Source organism: Anabas testudineus, chromosome 1 (genome assembly GCF_900324465.2).
Source record: "Anabas testudineus chromosome 1, fAnaTes1.2, whole genome shotgun sequence".
NCBI lineage: Eukaryota > Metazoa > Chordata > Actinopteri > Anabantiformes > Anabantidae > Anabas > Anabas testudineus.
The window spans coordinates 13,022,667-13,044,603 of NC_046610.1; the positions used below are offsets into that span (position 1 = coordinate 13,022,667).

Consider the following 21,937-nt stretch of genomic DNA (forward strand, 5'->3'; position numbering starts at 1 on the left):
CATTGCATGTTATGTAAAGAACCTGACTCTCTTTGTTGCTGCCTCATGGAAATCTCCATTCAGCCGAGTGTTTGGTTTGGATCAAGACTTGAGCTGCATCTTTGGAAGAGAGTGATCAGTGTAAGAGTTTACTGACAGCATTAATTATGGTTTTACATTGAAGTAACAGCGTGACTCTCGTGTTGATCCCTGTAGGGGAAAGTCTTTTGTTTTGGCCTCCTCCACAAACAGGTCAAAAGTCAGTTACAGAGCAACACCTCTGGAGTTGTCAGGGAGTAACCATGCATTTGTTTTTGCCAATTTATTTAGGGTTCAAGTAGAAGTTATTATGTTTCTGGTATATTATTTTGCTGTTGACTTGTTGGTGCTGGGCAGGTGACGTACAACAGCTGCTCCACATGAAAAAAATGTTAAAAAGTTGCAGGATGTAAAACCACCATCTCTATTGATGTCCCCATTTACATTACACATCCATTTTCAATATGAAAATATTAATGACAGCAGCTTTAAGTATGTTATTTATGTTACCTATTCTTTAAAGATCATAATGTTGTACTGAACCTTTCATCAAAACACTGGATGCAGAGGCTTGAACCCTGTTGTTCTTGTTCATGAGGAAATGCATTCTTCTTAAAACAAACAAACAAACAACCAAACTTTACCTGGAAAAAACATTTGACGAATGTAGCAACTAACAATAAAGTGGAATAAAAAGGAAAGGTAAGAAATTCTGAACCCAAAATGTTTTTATTACTGAAAACTAAAAACTTCTTATGTTTTATTGTGTGTTTAAATGATTTTGTGGCTGTTGTTGGTGCTTTTTCTGTTGTGTAAACACAAACATGCTAACAGAACCACACCTTGCCCCGACACGCTTTTTCTTCCCCTTCAGGACAAGTTCCTGCGCATAAATGCATATCTCTGCCTTAAACACTACGTACAGTAATATTTCCATATGCTCGAAACCTCATATCATGCCCCTAGTGCTGAAATTGACTGGCATGTTTAGACAGGAGGTTGTACAATTTACACCACCTCTAACAGTCTGACACCTGACACAGGACTAAATAACGTGTGTGTGTGTGTGTGTGTGTCTGCACAAAAACTAAATAAAAAGAAAAACTGGCCTCAAGACACTGGAAAGATATGAAATGTATTTTAAAGTACAGAAGAACAATCAATAAAACAAAAAAACCTTGTGCAAGAAGATTGAGGAGTAAAAGCAAAAAACTATCTTTACAGTGTAAATAAACAGTTTCAATCAGTGAAGTGTACGAGTGCACACTGAAGGAATTCAGTGCTGAATACAGTAAATGATTTTACAGCCGACAGATTGTCTGAGCAGCAGAAGTCACCTTGTTGAAGTTTCAGACAAATGTTTGCTTTGTAATTTTAAGTAATTAAACAGGTTCTGGGGAAAAAAAAAAAAAACCCTCTAGACTTAGAAAAGCAGTGCTGCTGTTTTCTAAAGGTGACAAAACAGGATGTGAAATGGACTGGATTTATTGTGTTGTGCTTCCTGTGAGCTACTGTAACTCAATAAAGTTTAGAACTCACAGGATATGTAAACCAAAGCATGGACGACTAGAAAGAGAGGAGGAGGAGGAGGAGGGATCAAAAACAGTTCACCTCTGCACACGATCACCTTTTTTAATAGAAAAATCTCCAAAAACTGCTTTGTCTCGAAGCTTCTATCTCCACCCGTCCGTTCAGCAGCCTTTTCTCCTTTTCTGTTTTTCTTTGGAAACATTTAACCTTTCTGTAACTTGTTATGTGGAAGGGTGATCAATTACATGTTGTGTCAGGACACTATCCTTGAGTCTTTGTTCGAGCTTGTTTCGCATGACTCGACATTCTTTGGCTATTTTAGCCTCATTGCATCCAACACAGTTTCCTCCTGTAAAACACAGGACGGGACATACAGACATTGAAAGACGCACAGAGACAAAAAAAAAAAAAAAACAGGTGCAAATGTAAATATTTGTTTTTACAGTAGATGTCCAGTGGGACAGTGCTGTTTTGGCGACTGCTGGTCAAATCGAATGTTCCATTTTATTTGTTAGACAACAGGAAGAGACGTTTTCATTCTTCCTAAACCTCATCCCCAGTTGTTTAGTAGTTCCATTCTTCTCTTTTCTGTTTGAGGCCCACCTTCCTCTGTCTCTCCTCTTATCAATGGAATACTGCGCAGCTGGGAAGACGACTGTGCTCGAGTTTGGGAGTCATCTTCACCTCCGTCTCTCATCCCTCTCTTCCTGGCTCTTCAACAGCGTTATACTAATACAGCGTTATTATGATACTATTTGGAAGGTGATTGTGAACTCTCTGTAGACAAAGGTTGGAGAAGGGAGTCCACAGTCCTGTTTCCCAGCTCCTCTTTGTTTTCTTCTGTGGCAGCGTGTCTTTCTTTGGGTGGTGGGAGTGTTTGTCCATCAGGAGTTATTCGTATGCCAAGACTGGTGAGGAGGTCCTGCAGACGTGTGACTGTGCTCAGCAGCTGCTGCTTCTCCTCCTCCAGTGCAGAAACCTGCTCCCTCAGCTGGTTCTCCGACTGGACCAAAGACTCCACTTGACTCTCCAGGCTGCACACACGAGCATGGGACACCTGGTGGGACGGGATCAAATAAAAGGGAAAATAAATAAAAGCGAACAGGGATGGTAACTCATGTTTTTGTGTGATGCACGTGTGTGCACCTGCAGCTCCTCAAGCAGGTCGAGGTTCTGCTGGCGAAGGCTCTGATTGGTCCTCTCTAACTGTGCAGCTCGCTGCTGCTGGTTGAGGGTCGGGGGAGTGTCCAGCAGTTCATCCTGCAGCACGTGGTACTCCACCTCATAGGCCTGGAGCTGCTTGGACACGTCCATCTCACAAACCTAAGAGACACAGAACGATAACGTATCATGCGTGTTCAGATATTGATCAAGTTTACAGAAACTAAAAGCTGAATTTTTCTGGTTGTGTGTTGTATTGAATGTGTAATACAACTTTAATGTAACTTAAGTTTTGACCATCATAACAATTACAACTGTTGAGAGATCTGAGAATGTCATGAAACAATCAGACAACAGAGATCATGTAATTATACTCAGAGTGCCTTGAATTCGATGCCACATACATTGAAAGTGACTTGTGAGTGTGTCACACTTCAGATTCATTCCAGTTTAGCAAGATCCTCGAAAGTACTTAATTTAGAAGTAAAACTGAAAGTGAAAGCACTAGAAAATAATTGCTTATTGCAGCACAGCAAGTACAGAAGGCCACAGTATATATAACAAACAGGTTTACTGAGGTAAGATATTCCGTCTTCGCCTTCATTCTGTCTGTCAAATAGGTTCGACTAACCTCCACGTTCCTTTAAAACTTGTAAGATCACCTGTCTGTGTTTTTTCCCCTTGTCCCACCTCTTCATAGCATTGCTGTCATGTCATGTTCCAACAATGTTATCATTATGAACAAAAGCTTGCGTGAAACTGGAAAATCCCGTTTTCCCATTTCACAAATAATCCAAATGAAGTAACTGTAATCCTGTACCTACACATTCCACCTTTCTGATTAGTAGAAAATGAAAAGTGGAGAGATGTTTTACACAAAAGGCTCCACACATCCGGTAAGTACACTCCCTGTTTTTTTGTGTGGTGAAACTCTGAGTCACACCAAAGTTAACATATAGACAATATGATGTGGATAAGTGGAACAGGAGGGAAAGTACCGACAAGTTAGAGCATGATTTAACACCCTTCGGCCAAAGTATGCATAAATGCATACAATATCTGTCTAAATGTGCTCAGCTCGTCACAAATTCCTGTTAGCCACCTCTATCTCATAAAAAACAAATGTCTACTAGTGCTCATGTTAATGATAAAACATATCATCAAAACAACGGAACTGTATTCTATAAAGTTGGTTATTGGAGTCATTCAACACCTAAGCTCAGCGGTATTGACATACAGTAGTTTTCCTCTCTTGTTTTTATTTTAACACAAACACTGACGCACGAGGCAAAGGTTACATTACTCGGCTGACACTCCACCCGTCAGCTGCCTTCATCTCTATTATAATATGCATTTCACAATGACAGGCTTCATCACTGAAACTGAAAATTATTCTCCATTCTCTTGTTTAATCATGAAGTCATTAAATTGTCTCCTTATCTCTGGTCGGTGAGTTGTAAAATCTTGGGAGGAAACACACGTGAAGGGACTTTAATGGTTTCTTAAGCACATTCAGCAACACAAAAACACCTCCTCACATATATACACCCAGATACAGCATCAGACAAGGTACAAGACTTTATCTATCCACTGGTTCACTATTAAACTTTATGTAAATTCTAAGTAAAGATAACATATTCCCATGGAAAAGAACTAAATTCACCTACTTAAAAGAATCAACTGTGTATTTGTTGGTGCCTGAAGTTTTTAAATTGTAAAGCTGGAGAAGCAATTTTCATCAAAATTCTCATTTTATTACAACCTCCAAAATGAATAAGATTAACTCCATAACATATTAATAAGTATGTGATTAATGAGTAAGATGCACATTAGTGATTCAATCTGTCTCTAACCTGGTTGATGGTTTTCTCCATCTGCACAAGGCCCAGGTTAGGCAGCGTGGTTTTAATGAAGTCCACAATGGATTCCAGGCTGTCGTGTTGCAGGATCAGAGGTTTGTGGCTCCCCAGCAGGCTCAAGGCCACCTTGAAGATGACCTCTGACCCCTGGAGGAACAGCATATCTGACAAGAGAACAATGAGGAAGACAAAAGACAAATAAGGAGACGGGAGGTTAGAAAAGGTAGTGATGTGGCAGCTTGTTTTGAATTGTGTAACGCCATAAAAATTATAATGACAGGTGCTCAGAGGAGAGCTTACTGTGTTGATTGGTGACTTAAAGGGTTTTTCAAATGATAGACACTTTGACGTCAATAAAAAGGTTTAGACAAACATAAAGAGAGAGCCGGCTGAATATGGAGACGCAGAATAGGTGTGTACATCTGTGTGCATGCTCTGAATGCATCAGGGTGGAGTAAGGGTTAGGCAGGATTGTATGAGATCATACAACAGATTAAGGAATGGGCGTGGAGCCCCACATGTGATATCAAACACTTCACGGTGTTACGATGATGCCCTCTAACTGTAGCACAGACAGGAGATGCACAGCGTTATGCTCAGATGAGCACGCGGAGCCAGAGAGTCTGGTTCAGTGACGGAAGACCATGTAAGAAATTAGGCATGAACGACAATAAGCAGGGAATGAAGGAGGAAAAAGAAACAAGATGAAAGAAGAAAGGACACATACCAAGAGGCTGTGGGTGTGATTGTATTTGCATAAATGATAAAAGATCCCTTAAGAAGAAAACAACAGCCTGTAACTGTAAAAAAGACTTTATCTTACACGTGTGTATCCGTGACTCACAAAGCGTTTTCCAAAGCAACTCTTTCAGTTTCCAGAAATATTTAATTAATCAATATCATAAAACTGCTCATAGTTTAACCACTGACACACCCGGTTTTATTACCCCACTGCCAAACTTGTTAAACTCATTCCAGGTATTTTACTTTATGCACCTTCTATTGTTTCCAGATTTGCCAAGACCTAATTTTCATCAAGCTCTATCACTCTCCTTTGCCACTTCCCTCACTCTGGGCTCAAGAGCTAATTACAAAAGTGAAGTGGGGAGAGCAGAATGTAAACATTCATGTGGAAACCACATCATCCTGCTTCTTCACTGACAATTGGTTCATAAAGAGATGAAACAACATGGTGACCACCTGTAACATCTGTAAGTGCAGCTCTCATAACTTACCAAAGACTCTGGCCACAAAGCCAAGAGGGAAGTGCGAAGCAAAGGCGGTCAGGAACCAGGGGGTGGCGTATAAGCTGGGTCCGATCTCCTGCTGCTCTAGGTGGCTGTAAAGATCCCTGTGGTAGTCGTGAAGCAGCCGCGACAACTGGTACATCTGAATCTGGCATAAATAAGATACCAAAGGTTGAATTTTTACAGGTCTGACTGGGAACAAGTGGTTGAGCGTATGTTATGTGAAAATTGTGCTTTTTATCATTTAGAACATGATTTTGAAGCTTGTGCATTAGGTGGCTAAGTTGTAGCTACGAACAGTCAGCTTCACACACAGCTGATAGAGCTACGGCACAGTAGGATGTGCACCTGGTCAAAAATTTACAAATCAGTGTAGACAAGATACCATATAGAGACCACAGCATCTTTCAATACACTGCTTCTGTTGTCGTCTGTAATTATCTGATGCTGATAAAGTCAGCACGTCCTCACTGTCCAGCATAGTCTATAAGTAATGTATTTGCAGTTGTGGCTTTTAGAAATGTAAGGGTGTATACGAGTGCTGCAGAAATCATCACAGGAAGCTCAGTTTTGCAAACATCGTGAGTCCCTGAACTTTCAGAATCCACTACCCCCTCCCTGAGCTGGGGCTTTTTCAGGGGGTAAAACTATTGTTCCCGAAACCTAAATCACACTTTGATTTCTCAAGTTGACACACAAGTGTGGGAGCTGAGTTCTTTGAAAGGTTCCTGGTCCCCTGAAAAGATTCTGGAGGGGTAAAGGCACCTTACACCATGTGTATATAACGTAAGGTGCGCACATATAGTAAACAGCATGCTAATAATAAAACAGCAACAGCACCTCTGGCTCATGGTGCATGTCTAGAATACAAAGTGTAAGCCACCTTGGTTTTGGAATGATTGTGGTTAGACATGTAAAGCAAATGTAAAAATATGGTTTACACTGATCTGTGGGCTATGACACCTGAACTGATTTAAGCTACAACATACAGTACAGTACAACCGATGCTTTCATGAGAGTCAAAAATACAAAAGAGAGAAGACCCAGGTTAAGGTGCTAGCACAGAGTCACAGTATATATGTGCGTTTTTTTTTTACCTGCAGGATAATCATGTCAGGCCTGTACTGTTTACGAAGCCCAGCATCATACATTAGAAATTTCAGCATGTTGAAGGCGTCCTCTTCTCCCATGTGTAACAGCAGCACTCCAGCAATAAAGGACAGGCCCTGGCAGTAGCCCACCTACAATAACAACAATAATAATAATAGACTTAGTGTCCACACAGACAGGTTAGAGGAAAAAGGCTTAAAAAATACATTTGACAGGTTACATTTAGTCATTTAGGGATAGTCACCCAGGAAGAAAGTGAGAAAAGAGTTCATTAATACCTCTGGGTCCAGCAGTGAGTAGGCCTTCAGTAAATTATACAGAGACAGCTGTCCAGCACCCAGCTGGGCTTGGAAATATGGATGAGTGGGGAAAGTGCGACCTAGGGCAGAAGAAAAGGGCGAGTCATTATCTACATGTCTACTGGAAAACATGCTCTGCACTATTTAGTTTAAGTTTAAAACACTACACCCGACAAAGCTCACACTGATATAGTACACTCCTAAAAACACAATAACACACTTCGATTAGCTTTGTTTTTTTAGTGACACATTTCTGGAAAGAATCTGAGCGAATTAGAGTGAAACATAAGAGAGCAAAGCCTCAGGGCGTGTACACGTGCTTGAACGAAGTATAAACTACAGACTAGACTTCACACTTGACTCTTAAGGTTAGAAAAAAAAAAAACACACACACACAAGCATGTGTCAACGCATTCTAAGCATCAATGCTTAACAAATATGTTTATGAAAATACACACATGCACACATAAATGTGGCTTAATGCAAAAACGTCATAGATTAACATGTAACGTTGGATGCAAAGTGTACCTTTCAAAAAATGACAACATAATGACCAAGGATCTATATTGAATACTGAGTCTGCTTAATGTGGACAGGCTCAATGTGTGTGTGTGTGTGTGTGTGTGTGTGTGTGTGTGTGTGTGTGTGCGTGTGTGTTTTGGGACTGAGGACTCTTTCACTTACACTGAGTGACAATGAGGCTTTGGAGATAATGACGATCGTGTGAGTGTATATGCGAGGAATGTGCTGTGGGGGCTTTAAGCTAGTGAACATAATGGCACGAGTCCCTCCCCTGCCTCAAGAAAAAGTGTGTGTGTGTGTGTTTGTATAAAGTCTATTCTGTGACCTGAACATGAGGTGTGGGAGACCTGAACTTAAGACTTTAACGGTAATCTTCTTGCTCCTGTCCAACATATGTTAAGTCACCTAAATGCAACGCTTTTGCATGTTTGCATGTGAAGCGTGCCCCGGGTTGCTCGATCTTCTATTTGCGAACGCGCGCTGCTTCAGCGCCATAAACACTTTTATCTTACAGCACATAACACCTCGATGTTGACCCATGTTAGTGAACCGTGACCGTATATTCTGTTACCACCTTCCCCGCCCTAGCTGATGTCAGCTGAATACTATGATAGGCAGATGAAAGACACAGTTAACAGCAGAAAAGCAGGGGGTTGAGTGCTACAGGGATGGATATGTGGGTGGATGTGTATTTGTATGTACGTGGGTGTTATATGGGTGAGGTCAGGTACTGAGTGTGTGGGTTTTTGGGTGGGAGGTGTTAGGAACTTTTGAGGGTGAAAGTGTTAAAATTATGTTTGAGATACTTCAGTGTTCACCAAATTAAACTTAAGACCTTTTTAATGCTGCACAGAATTAAATCTTTTTTATGCAGGTAACAGACGAAGAAGGATGAAAACCAGCAGGGACAATCAGGCCACGATTATTTGTTGGTTACACTAAATCATGTTCGTCACAATCATTTTGAATCATACATGAAATCATGAAATGTGAGCTGGACTCATTAAAAATTAATTTAAAAAGTGTGAATAAGGTTATGACAACGGGATGGAATATCTCCGTAGGCATACACAAACATCAGTCCTTAGTAATTAGTAATAAAACCAACAGTAATCTTTGTGTTGGAGAGGGCTTGTTTGACTTTGTTTTAGGGTTACAGGTTGGCGTAAGGGGCTGTCATCAAATGTTGTATTACCCAGGTCTATGAGGATCGCATGCTGCTGTGAGGTGAGCTGTTTCAGCAGCTCTTTGTACGGAGTGTCAATGGCAGGGGGTCTGGAGGGGACCGCCTGCTTGAGCAGGTACTGTTCAGAGAGGAACTTCCAGATCTCGCCTCGATGCTGCCTCGGTACACCTGCCGGAGATGACAGACATGGTAGACAAAACATGTTCACATGCTAGAGATTGTTTGTGCAGTATTCAGACTTAGTTGAAACTGTTTTGTAAGCTCGCTGGGCACTTCATTAGGTACGCCTACTTCAGATTACATCTGGTGTAATTCAGTCCAGCAGCTCCGCCATTAATTCTACTATTTCTCTTTGCATTCATTTGACTGTATGTTTATTACTGTGGGTGTTTATCATAGTGGGTGGTGAAGTCATACTGATTTTCATTACATTAAGCTGCATTTCAAATTTTTTGGCCACCTATGTAAATAGAGTGGCTTGGATGGATGCCAGTCTCATATCTGATCAGTACATATAAAGTTACAGAATAGCTTATCACAAAGACTGGAAACAGGGAGGAACAACTAGCCTGGCCCTGATGAACAAACTCCATCAATCAATACCTCTAACATGCATTAATTATAAAAACAACACATAGATATTCCTCAAAACCAACAACTGTCCAGTAGATAACCACAATAAAAAACACATTTTCATTTTTACATTTTAGGTTTTGTACAAAAAACGATTACAAAAATGTTTAAATTAAATATTAAAACAAATTCAAAACTAATGTCTTTATATTTGAGCTTGGGAGATGCTGGTGGACTGATTTTTTCTGGACTGTTTCCCATTTACCTCTGTACAGACATGAGAGTGGCACTGGTTAACTTAACCTTTTCCCAAAGCATCAAACTTATCCAGTGAAGGCCTTGTACAATCACACATTAAAGCAAAGTTAATTAGTATTCTAATTTTCTATCTTTGGAAAATAAAGAGTCAGTACAACAACTTTTTCATCACAGGATAAAGATCTTAAATATATGACCTTGTGGCTTTACACCTGTCCTCTTATCAGATGGTGGTGGCTAGAATGTTAATGTGATGCCATCCGCTTGCATCATAATCTAATTGTAGAAATCTCAAATGCTATTTTGGACATTGAATGCAGAACCTGCTGACAGTGCAAAATGACTTCAGTATGATGTTGAATGCTGGATTACAAATGCATCATGTAGTGGGTTTTGTGCTGTTTTAGGGGACAGGAACCTGGCCAAGAATCATGATAGGGAGAAAAACTACAATACATATTTTCAGTTTTGGAGCTTTATACGTTAAGCTCCGGTCAATATTTAATAATACTTGGTGAAAAGGGGGCAAATACTGCGAGTAAACACTGATATATGTATTTGTGGAGCCAAATTTTTACCTTGTGCAACTGCAGCATGTATGGTCTCTGTGTCAAATTTGACCTTTGCTCTCGCAGGAGTTCCGAGCATCTTCTCCCACACCAGCGTGACCTCCTTCAGACATGGAGTGATTTCCTCGTAGTCCAGCTTCAGACGTTTGTTCTGTAGGTCGCTTTCTGAGGCTATGAATGAAAATAAATCACAGAAAACACACATCAATAACACCACAGCTCCCTGTGTGAGTGTGCTGTGGGCAGGGTGGAGCTACTGTGGAAACTGGGAACACCTGGCTCCTGTGTTCATGAAAGCTATTTAGGCCCACCTGTCGAGATGCCAGAGTGCTGCTCTCTTCAAAATGCACCCTGCACATTTTATGTTGTTTTCCTGGTTTGGCTTTGCACTAGCAACATGCACCAATGGACTGTGGCACTTTCATAAATTACGACCTCCACAAACATACACTTTGTTGTGATAAACTATCATAGCTGAATGAAACAATGAAACCAGTGTAGAAAAAAATGTAATTGACTAAAGCTGTTTGAAGTCAAAACTATGTATATATTATTAAAATTAAAGATGAGAAGAATAAAGTCATAATTTAGTAAAATAAAATCTTTCTGACAAAAAAGACAGAGTGCCGTGACTCAAGTGATCAGAAGATGATGCTAATGGGATTCATAACATTCATGGTAATGAATGATTGTTTTTCCCCAAACAGCTCGGTCAGAGTGAGCTGGAAATGTGTGGAAAAAAAATCAATAATACAAACTGCTTTTGGTTGATCATTTGTCCTTAAAGCAACAAATTCATGTACTCGCAGTTGACTGTCCTACTTCACACCCCTGTACAAAGTAACAGCAGTTCAGCTGCTGATGCCGACGACACAGATCTCTCCAGCTTTCAGACGGATGGACATTACAGGTAAGTAGAGACAATGTAGAGACAAGTAGAGACAATTCATTGTTGGTTTTAGCGTCTGTATGGGAGTTCTTTACAATATGACTAATTTAGACGATGACCAAAGTTTCCAATAATCAGTTATCAGGGTCTTACAATTCCAACACATACTCAGACCGTGATATCATTTTTTTCCTCAATTTAAAAGTGGGAAAAACCTGGCCCTGGACTTTGAGATTAATAAAATCTACAAACTTAACAGAAATAGACAAACTGTGAATTCCGTTACAATATGTTGACACCAGTGATCAAAGAAGGTGAGGCCACACCCTACGCCCCTCATCTGTTCCTCTCTTTTTGACAACACCCTTCCTCTCTCCCTCCTCTAATCTCTTAACCCACAGACCATCTCTTCTCCTTTCTCTATTCTGTCAACCCACGACTTTTTCTACTCAATCAATCCCACGTTTGCCTCATCCGCCAGTCATACTTTCTCTCTCTTTTCCCTCTTCCCCTTGTGAACATCCCCGCCCTTTTCTTGTGTGGAGTCCACCCAGTGACCAGCTGCAACTTGGCAGAGTTGGACAGACTGACATCATCACTACAGGACAGGATGGAGACATCAGGCCACTTCCAGTTCAATCCTGCACTGATACCTTCCAGGAAACAAGGGAAACTGTGTGTGTAGCCAGCAGGGGGGAATTATTTAAATGCATGTAACACAGATCCCATCACTGATATGAAAGTTGTTCTTCTATGTAAAAAAAACTTAAGTTCAGTGTCATGCAAAAGTAAAGTGACTTAAAATAAATTGGAACAAGATGAATTGAGAGCATCTCTATGGGCCTGACTGCTTTTAATGTAGGGCTGTAAATCATGGCCTCAGCAATCAAGACATAAAAGTAGCGGGAGTGACCTGAAAGGCGTATCCTGGATAATAAACGAAGAAAAGTTGGATGGCGCACACAACTGACACACCCAGGGTAAGAATAGATGTTGCTGGAGAAGCCACGGCCCTGCTGTCTGTCTTATCAGCTGTCTGGACCAGGCAGAGTCTAGTTCATCAGGTCTCACTCATTGGCTGCAGCCCAGCTCGTGCTCAGTCTCTCCACTCTACTTTCTCTCTTTGCCTCTTGTTCTCCATTTCTCTCCCTTTCTGTTGCCGGAACACCCCACCCTTGATAACAGTCAGGATAGGATACCCCACCCTGGAGCCGACAAAGATACACAGAGTGGTGAAGGAGCTCACGTGCACACACATTCACACAGTCTTACACAGCTGACCCATAAACTACACAACAGTGAGGGAGATAAACACACAGAATGGGAGACAGGGAGTTGAGCTCCACCCAGGAAATAACTGATAGAAAGATGTATTGACTCTGCGGAAGGAATAAAACACAAACTATAGATCCCTAAGAAAGCTGCCACACATTGAACAGTGTGAATGTGTGTTTATATGTGTATAACCTGAGTGACCCAGCTGTCCCCAGCTTGGTTTCTTTATTACTGACCCACATTCTCTCGATCCACTCCCTGCTGCATAGGCAATTATTTCAATCTGCTTGAGGGATGTGTCTGAATGAGTGGTTTGTATGAGGTCTATTATGTACAGGTAGTTAAGGGGTGTGGTGCTTAGTTAGGTGTGTGTCGATATGTGCCAACTGGGTCAGGAAAGATGTGGTGCACACACACCTTTAGATATACCTATCAACAAAAACACACACAACCAGAAAATTACCTGTGCGTGTGTGCACACATCTGGTAAGGCATACTGCCAGAGTCGGATTAAAGAAAGGCTCGTTTGTCTTGCTAATTAGCTTATAGAGAAACCAACTCATCATGTTGTTCAGCACCATTACAGTAAGTGACAGATGGCAGTGTGTGTGTGTGGTTTAACAAAACACTGGTGACTCACCCTGGAGTTTCTGATTCTCCCTCTCCATCCTTTGCAGCAGAATCTGCTGCAGGATGGCCTTCCTCCACAGCTCCCGCAGCTCCTCTTTGCTTCTCTTCGGCGTCTCCTCAGGTACCATTTTCATGGATGAGTCTCCATTTCCCCCACCTACCACCTGGCCCACGCACACTCGACCCCCATCTAGACAGGGCTCTCCCCGCTCTGAAAGATGTCAGAATATAGAAATAAATTTTAATGATAATCATTTTGTGCAAAACAGCGGAGATGAAAGAGGAAAGAAAACACTATGTATACAATAAGATATTATAATGATAGAATGAATGTATGTATAAAAAACCAAAAGATCTAATATAGAATGAAATAAAATGACAAAATGGTATTGATTCAAGCCCACAGTTTAGTGGTTATTTGTTATGTGCTAAGACACGGATTCACGTCATCACTAAGATGGAAAAGGTCATGAGAATGGAAGCAACCACAGTGCATCCTCAATTTCCCCCAATGACATTGTAGCAGTGCTTTACCACGCTGACATGTATGAACACAGTAGAGCGAGAAATTGACAAAATGCTAAACCCAGAGGAAACAAGTTCAGGTCAGCACACAGAAATGATCACATAGAAAGAGGCTGCCTGACCTCTTTACGTGTTCTCATACTCATGCGAAATAAAAAAGAAAAATGCTAAACATAGATGTATTTGACACACTCGGGTGCAACGCAGTTAAACACAGTTAAAAAAAAAAAAAAAAAAAAAAAAAAAAGCGTTTGTGTGACTCCACCCCAAAGTACAGGGTGGATCCCAAACCTCAAAATACCCTGTGTTGTTTAGAGGAAGGACACATAACAACTATCCAGATAGCACTTGTTCTCTTTTCGCGCACACTCGCACACATGCCTCAGCTGGGTAGGAAAATATGTAAGATGAGTCCTGTGATAGATATACTACAAACACACACACACACACACACACACACACTGCTCTTTGTGTCAGGTGAGGTTAACATTTACGATGCCTTTGTGTCTGTGTCAGCAGGGAGACTTTCAAAGACAGCACAGTCACTACACAAACATATGGCTCTTAAGGGATAAGACGTGAAGACAAACCAGACATGTGTGACACACACACAGCCATGTATTTGTTAGACAAACACAGACTGCTACAAGAGTTTGCTGAAGAGTTAACTTTTAGGTGTGATAAATACACGCACGCACACAAACTTCACCTGCCATGCATGTGAGGGCTAAGGCTACATCAATACCTTAACCTAACCCTAACCCTAACCATAACTGCTACTGTTCTGTGCCCAATATTTCAGCTAAAACCAGGTCTTAATGCCAAAATAATCACACACACACACACCCTGTTGCACAAAGTGGCACGATCCACTCCCTGAACAAACACTCCTACTAAGCCAGAACCAAGTTCCAGCACACTCATGTACACACACTTCATGCAAAGTGGGTCAACAAGGCTGGCGCTGGTCCTCCGGCGCTGTCTGTGTGTGGACTGTCAACATGGCCTTGAGACATCGCCCCCCACCCAACACCCCACACACGCACGACACACCCATGACCTCATATGTGTAAGCACATGCATAAATACACACCCAATTCCAACCCATTTTAGGACTGCATTCATCCAGCACAAAGCCCACTGCACTGACCTGCCAAAAGCAGTGTTTTGACTTTACTTCATGGCAGCTGACAAAATAAACTTCAAGTGCAGATTTCGTTAATGATGAGGAGAGGTGTCTGAACTTTACAAATTCCTTATCGACAGCATATTCAGTATGAAAGTGGATCAAAGGGTCACACCAGTCCCACGTTGCTGTTGCATTTAGTAAAACCCAAAAAGAAGAGTGGGGTGTGTAGTGAAACAGCAGAGGTGTGAACAGAACTGTGCGTGTGTATGTAACATTATGTGGCTGCAGAGCGTTGTTAAAGCCACGATGAGTCTGTAAATTGAAGGCTTTGGCTCCGCTCAGTGGCCGTGTGAAAAAAATAATAATAAAGACAAAGAGAGCTTCAACAGCCTCGTTTCACTGGACTTTACAGCTGCCATTTTAGGAGTAATTTAATTACAGTAGTTCAGAAAAATTAACAGTGTGAGGATGGTTAGACGTCTTAACAACAATGGTATCTTAGGACTTGTATCAAAACAGTCACCACTATTATTTTTGGTGTGGCTGCAGGTGGAGACACCACCCTGTGACAGAAAGCACCACTGTTTACTTTTCAGGTTCAATGCAGGTTGACAGAAAAGTGTCTTACTTTTTTGTCTCACTTGGCATATACTCACTACTGTACCTTCTATTCTCTACATAGGAGACAATTGTTGGTTGTCAATCTAATCGACTTTAGAACAGGATTTAATGCTTGACACTACAACTCGAGCTAGAAGCTGACTCTTAGCCAAAACATAAACCCTTACTTTTACCCTTTTTCTAATTTAAAGGGTACTACATGTACATGTGTGTAGTATTATCTTTACTGTATTTGTTCTTCATACAGATGTTACAGTGTGACCAACCCAACTATTGCAACTGTCAACACTTTTTTCCTGTCATGCATATGCACAGTACATGTAATTATCAAAGCACAGAATCTGAAGACTTGCAAGTGCAAGCATGATTCTCATGTCTGCCCAGGCAGGCAGGCAGACAAACACACACACAAGCACGCACACATACAAACACCGTGTGATAAAACTGATGGCTGATAGTTCAAAGTTCTCTGCTGTTAAAGAAGTATTTCACTATTTTCTACTTGTGTCTTTGTACACGTCTACAGTGGTTGACAAAAGTGTCGACCTCCAGGTTAAATCATTTCTAATCACTCAAGCCATTAAACCTTTTTCTAAGGCTCACTTCATTTCAGGCCACACTCTACAAACATCAGTGCTGTTGGACAACAAACTGATCATTTAAGGATGTAAGTTCACTTACTTAATGTAAAAAAGCCAAGTCACGTTCCTACAGGAGAAAGAGGTAGGGTAAGGCGATCTATTCTCACTTCTTTCCTCTTTTTCAAACAGGTAGCGTGACGTTAGGTAAACAAGGGATGCAGACTGGAAAGGATTTGTCACTGCACCACTGTCTATACGAGGGGAGCTGGTCGGGTTTAATGAATGTGAGGTTGCTTAAGCTCTTTTATGTTGGTAGGATATGAAGCATTCATGTACGTGTATGAGCACATATGTGTTTACACAGTGTGTTGACCTGGAACTACCCTCTGCCTTAGAAGAAGTCATGTTGAACTTTACAACTGGAGCATGCAGGATAATCCCAGTGTGAAGATTTCACCTGTCAAAAGCTCTTACACACACACAGACACACTTAACGCTCACCAAGTACACAAAGCTGTTGCTTTTGTGAGAAAAGCACAAATACGGTGGCAAGAAAAAGTATGTGGAATTTCATGTTTTTCTGCATTAATTTGTCATAAAATGTGATCAGATCTTCATCCAAGTCAAGAGTATTAACAAATATGATGTGCCTAAAAAATAAAAAAAAACTTTCATGTCTTTATTAAGAACAACCATAGAAAGCTCATAGTGCTAGTGGAAAAAGTATATATAATATATATTATATATATATATTAATAACTGATCATTTTTCTGTCTTGGATAAAAACTACAATACTCCTTTATACTTTATAAACACTTATCACTGATAAGTGATAAACCTTTCACCACCACACCCTTTAACTACCTGTCTTCATTCTGGCAACTGATCAGGCAACACAAATAGTTTGAGAATCTGTACTTTCTTTAGAACTGCCTAATTAGTAAGCCACAGTATAATACCCACAGTATTTTACTCAATATCCTACGAACATGACAAAACGTATTCGGACCCCTTAAAGTTCTACACATTTTTTTTTTATTGCAAATTAATTTGGAAATGAAAAAAAAAAAAATCATAATCCGTTATGACAAAGTGAAAACATTAATACCTTTGCAAATTGGTTAAAAACGTTGTAACCTCTCAATTGCATAAATACTCAGACTCTATGTTCAATGCTTTTGTAGAAGTGCCAGTGGCAATAATTACAGCTCTTCTTCACAGGGAGGTCTGTGGGGTTTAAGTCTGGGCTTTGGTTGGGCCGGTAAAGTACAGTCAGAGAGTGTCCACCCAAGTTTAGCCCTGTTTGTACTGGATCACTGCCATACAGTGAACTGTCACCCTAAGGTCAGGTCTCATGCAGGAGTCAGTTTTGTTCTCTGTATTTTATTGCATTCGTCCTTCTTTTAATTCTGATCAGTTTCCAGGTCCAGTATCACGCTGCCACCAAAAGTGTTAGTGTTCACCATATACAGTGCTTCCTGTTGTGCGCAAATATGTTTATTTTTTTACGATGCAAAAAAGTGAATGAGCCTGAATCATTTCTAGCGTGGCTGTGCTAACACGTCCCCTGATAAATCCTTACAGGTAACCTTGCACAGGGATAAAATAGTTTGAGTGACCTTTCTTACCACTGGTATCTGTGTTCTTCTGAGGTGTAGCAACACGTAGGAAGATCTGCTGCCTCCAAGAGTGGCGGTGACTGCGCAGAGGACTTTCCTCTACCCCGTGCGCTGTATTTGTTGTAGAGAGAGCCGCAACATCGCTAAAAAAAAACAACAACAACAACACACAAACACACAGATAAATGGTTAAAAGAACCTTGAAAAACATGCAACAGATATATGTGTTTACATGTAAACACCAGCTACAGTATGTATCAAGATATATAAATATAGAAAAAGATAAATGAATCTAAATAAAGAAGAAATATTATTGCTATGCTCAACACTAACATGACATGACTCCATGATGTACATGTGTCTGTACCTGCTCATTGTTTCAGGACAATCATTTTCTTGAACAGGGGCCAGAAATGGAAATTTCAGAAAATTAGGGACAGAGGAGGAGGATTGGAGACGAGCACGCAGACCACCCAGTGGACTAAGATGGACAGATGGACATAAAAAGAGGAGGCAGAAAACAAATGACAAGAAAGGCTCAGGCCCCATTCACACAGAGATGGAAGATATGTTTTTAACGCCACTGACTTCAATAGAAGGGTGCAACTCCTAGAGTTCAGGTAGGCCGTATTTTTTGTCATGGCAACAAACGAGTGTCAGGTTTACTGTTTCACTGTCTGAACAGGGCCTTACATAATAACATGAAAAGCAAAATGAAAAGAAAGTTTGAAAGGTAATGTAAGTCTACAGTGGAAATATTGCGTGAGTTGCGCAGAACATCCTGCAGGATTCTCACCTTTTTTTATTGAGCCGGGCTCCAGAAAAAGGGGAGGATGGGGATAAAGGGCAGGGAGGAAGAGGAGGAAGGTTGGAGTCGTATGGAACATGTCTGAGATACAGAGTAAATACAGAGACAGGAAGAGAAAGAAAAGGTGCGAAGAAAGTCAAAGACACTGAAAAGGATTGAAAGCAAAAAAAAAAAGGTGTGAAGAGAAAAAGCAAGAAAGTGGAAGTGCTAAAGTTTTTAAAGGTAGACTTTTTAGAGAAGTGAGAGAATTCTCTCGAGGATTTTGGTTATCACAAATGTCTTGACAGTAATAATACTATTATGAACTTAAAAGATGTTATATGTCAACATGCAAATAAGGGCGAATAAGCAGAGTAGAGTTGGATACCTATGAATTTAACAGACAAACCTGTCTAACAGGATCTCAACCACTTAGTAGCAGTAGTGCACTTAGTTCATTAGGACTCGTCTAAATGTTCCATTTCCTTTAATGCTTACATAAGACATGTTTGTATGACAACATGCATTCAAGCCCTGAAACTGCTCTCACAGGCAAATTCATCATTCATTAAAACTAGGGTCTGCAAATACAGCTCATATGATATAGGTATAAACATCACAGATAAATCACATAAATACACGCAGTAAAATTAGAAAACATACCATAAATACCAAATTAGGTTCAGTTTCACTATCTCTCTCATGTTTCTTTTCTCTTTCTCACCTACTGCTCTCCCTCTCGCTCCGATAGCATTAACAGGACCAATCCCACTATACAACATGTTCCATTACCCGGTTACTCAAGTGAAAAAGAGGCTTGTGAAGTCAAGTTGGATCGTACACGTCGACCTTTTCAAATTATCAACTCATATTTAACCCTTCTTACTGTCATAAATTGAATGCGGATCACTTTTTTACCCAGAAAGAGAATACATTTATCCAAAAAGGTATGAGAACACCTAGTATAGAGCTTGTCCTGGTTAAACCGCCACACAGTTCTTACTTGTTCTGGTGTGGAGTGTCGGTGCTGACAGAGTAGTGTCGTACAAGCTTGGGCTTGCTGGCTGTGGTAGGGTCCTGTGGTGTCTGAGATAGAGTCTGCGAGGGTGAGTACTCCAGTACTGAGGAGGTGGTGGGAGAGTGGCTGAAGGTGTTTGCCCGGCGACGGAGGCCTTGTGGCTGAGCGTCACCAGGCAGGGGGGATGAAAAAGGAGTGAAGGTGAGAGACGGGTCAAGGTGCTTCAGGTCCCCTGTCGAGTTGTGGCACCTGAGAAGATGAAAAGGCATTAACGCATTCACATTTAATATCACCAGGGAGGCTGATAAGTTCAAAATTCATGATCTGGATGACTGAGAACCTTCAAAAACAAAGGCCAGAGTCAAACTATACAGATATAAGAAGAAGGAGTCCTTTAACAGATGTAAGTCTCTACATGATGGAAGCAGTCTTGGATTGCATGAACAGCGGAAGACAATGAGACATCAACAGTGGCACAATCCTTATTATGACAACCTGTCTGCAAGTGTGGTCACACACACGTGACGTGTCATTCGTGTTTTGTGACGGTTGTAGTATTTTAATACTTAAATATAGAAGAGAACACAATACAAAGCAGCACAACTGCCATATACAACCTCCATCATAAACTGCTTTTCAACACTCCCCTATTCCCTTCTTAGATTCATGAAAAATTCTACGAAGGGTCATAGTCTAATTCCTTGTGGACTGTGTACCAAAGGCTACATAAATCCCCATACTCCTGAAAGTAAAACCAGTAAAACTGCTCTGACTTTTAAAGCTGTGGCTGTTCTGACCTGAGATATGAGTCAGTGTGTGTGGATGTGTGTTTAGGTGTGTTTACCTGAGTGGGCTAGTGGGTCTCAGCTGTGAGGAGTCATCTAGGGAAGGCTGGTCCTGGCTGCTGTTGACAGTACATGTGGAAGAGCTGCTGTCACTTCCTATACTGTTGTCCCTCTGAGCTTTGGCCTTGCTGCTCCCCTGTCAAGAAAACACACACACACACATATATGTAGTCTATGTTTCACCAAAAGCCACACACCATGTTACTTCATGGACCCTTATTTTGTGAAACACAAGTTCACGTTCAAGATTTAAAGGCTGATCATCTGTGAAATCAAGACCTAATATTTCTACATTTCTGTTTTAGACTTGAAACAATAAAGCAGTGGCAGGATTTCTCAACACACACAGTGCATACGTGTGCATAACTGCGTACAAACCAAAGCAGGAAGAGCACAGTTACCTTCCAGATACCCTCCAGGGACTCAGTGAGAGAGCGCTTGGCTCGGCTCTTGAACTGTTCAAGTCGCTGTCGACTGCTACTCTGCTGCTGTACCTCCACTGGGGCTTCAGCTGCCTCCTCACACACCTACACAGGCACAAACAGAAAGAGGGAAAGACAGAGCATCGCATTTATGTCTGTGTATGTGAAATATATTAAAATAACTTTTTCCAGTTGTCCTTCCTTGGTGACTTCAGGAAATGTAGGATATAAATAGAACAGACAGGAAATGAGTAATACAAAGAAGAACCAGACCTGCAAAGTTGCAGGCATGTGAAGTTACCATGCAAAGTTACCTGTTTGCTGTCTCCAGGCAGTGTGTGCTGATGGCTCCTCTGTCTCTCCTCATACAGATTCCTCAGATTGGCCATCACCAACTCATTCTCATCCTGATCGCTCATAGGGCGCGCCCTCTGGAACAAACACAAAAACAAAAGAGACCATAATAAAATATGAATTAGTATTTAGGGAAAATCTGTTATGGAGAAAACACTTCCAAATGATTAACTTTTTTTATTGGAAAAAAACCTCACTGGAAGTGGAATGGACCGGTTTGTTTAAGCAGGTCACCAAGCTAATGAGATGCAATCTCCAAAGTCAGGAGCCCAAAAAGGCTTTTATGTGATCAATGAAATGTGACAATAGGCTGCACTATGAATTTGATTAATAATTTAAACATTTACTATTGCTGTTGTTGCACTTCAGCTTTTTTGCCAGCAGATGGCGGCTGAGTCATAGAGAAATATTTGTGGGCATATGCTCCATGTTTGTTCCCTTGCTTAGAATTATTTATTTATTATACATTTATTAATTCTATACGCTCTATATGTTTTCTGATAACAAAAGATAAAAATCTGAAACAAGCTGAGGAAATGGAAAGACTATTACTGCTCTGGGAAATGTGTCAGGAATATTGTCCTTTAATATTGTCCTTGTCCTCAGTCGTAATAAACTTAGCTGAAACTGTAAACTGACTGGTTTGTCTTCTAGGTCACCTCGAAGGGAACTCAAAGAATTCAAAGCTTTCCCCTGAGGTGCACAGACTCATTACCATAGTGTTTTCAAAGACTGAAGCTTGCTCCTGGTTGTCCAGAGTGGCCAAATGTCTCTGAAGCTCCAGTTTGGTTTTAGATGGGTGTAGACCTGGAAATTAAGGGAAAACTCTTTTAGGACACATTAACTACAAAGCTAGTCTCATTTCAGATTAGTTTTATGTATAATAAATGCATGTTTATATTGGGTTTA

The 21,937-nt window shown here is 40.8% G+C and overlaps 1 protein-coding gene across 3 annotated transcripts in view; it reads right to left on the bottom strand.

The window, feature by feature from the left end:
* Positions 1 to 286: 286 nt before the first annotated feature.
* tbc1d1 (TBC1 (tre-2/USP6, BUB2, cdc16) domain family, member 1) overlaps positions 287 to 21,937 on the bottom strand; it is a 40,871-nt gene continuing 19,220 nt past the window's right edge. For 2 of the 3 annotated variants that reach the window (XM_026359395.1, XM_026359396.1), the window contains 15 exons: positions 21,744 to 21,835; positions 20,989 to 21,105; positions 20,654 to 20,779; positions 20,252 to 20,388; positions 19,393 to 19,656; positions 17,612 to 17,745; positions 13,137 to 13,337; positions 10,342 to 10,503; positions 8,942 to 9,100; positions 7,204 to 7,304; positions 6,913 to 7,056; positions 5,804 to 5,963; positions 4,563 to 4,732; positions 2,695 to 2,871; positions 287 to 2,605 (listed from right to left, as the gene is read on the bottom strand). In XM_026359395.1, the coding sequence (XP_026215180.1) occupies positions 2,300 to 2,605; positions 2,695 to 2,871; positions 4,563 to 4,732; positions 5,804 to 5,963; positions 6,913 to 7,056; positions 7,204 to 7,304; positions 8,942 to 9,100; positions 10,342 to 10,503; positions 13,137 to 13,337; positions 17,612 to 17,745; positions 19,393 to 19,656; positions 20,252 to 20,388; positions 20,654 to 20,779; positions 20,989 to 21,105; positions 21,744 to 21,835 (2,450 nt within the window). In that variant the 3' untranslated portion in view covers positions 287 to 2,299. Of the gene's footprint in view, positions 2,606 to 2,694; positions 2,872 to 4,562; positions 4,733 to 5,803; positions 5,964 to 6,912; positions 7,057 to 7,203; positions 7,305 to 8,941; positions 9,101 to 10,341; positions 10,504 to 13,136; positions 13,338 to 17,611; positions 17,746 to 17,969; positions 18,084 to 18,398; positions 18,492 to 19,392; positions 19,657 to 20,251; positions 20,389 to 20,653; positions 20,780 to 20,988; positions 21,106 to 21,743; positions 21,836 to 21,937 lie in introns of all 3 variants that reach the window. The other variant, XM_026359397.1, reaches the window with a different exon arrangement.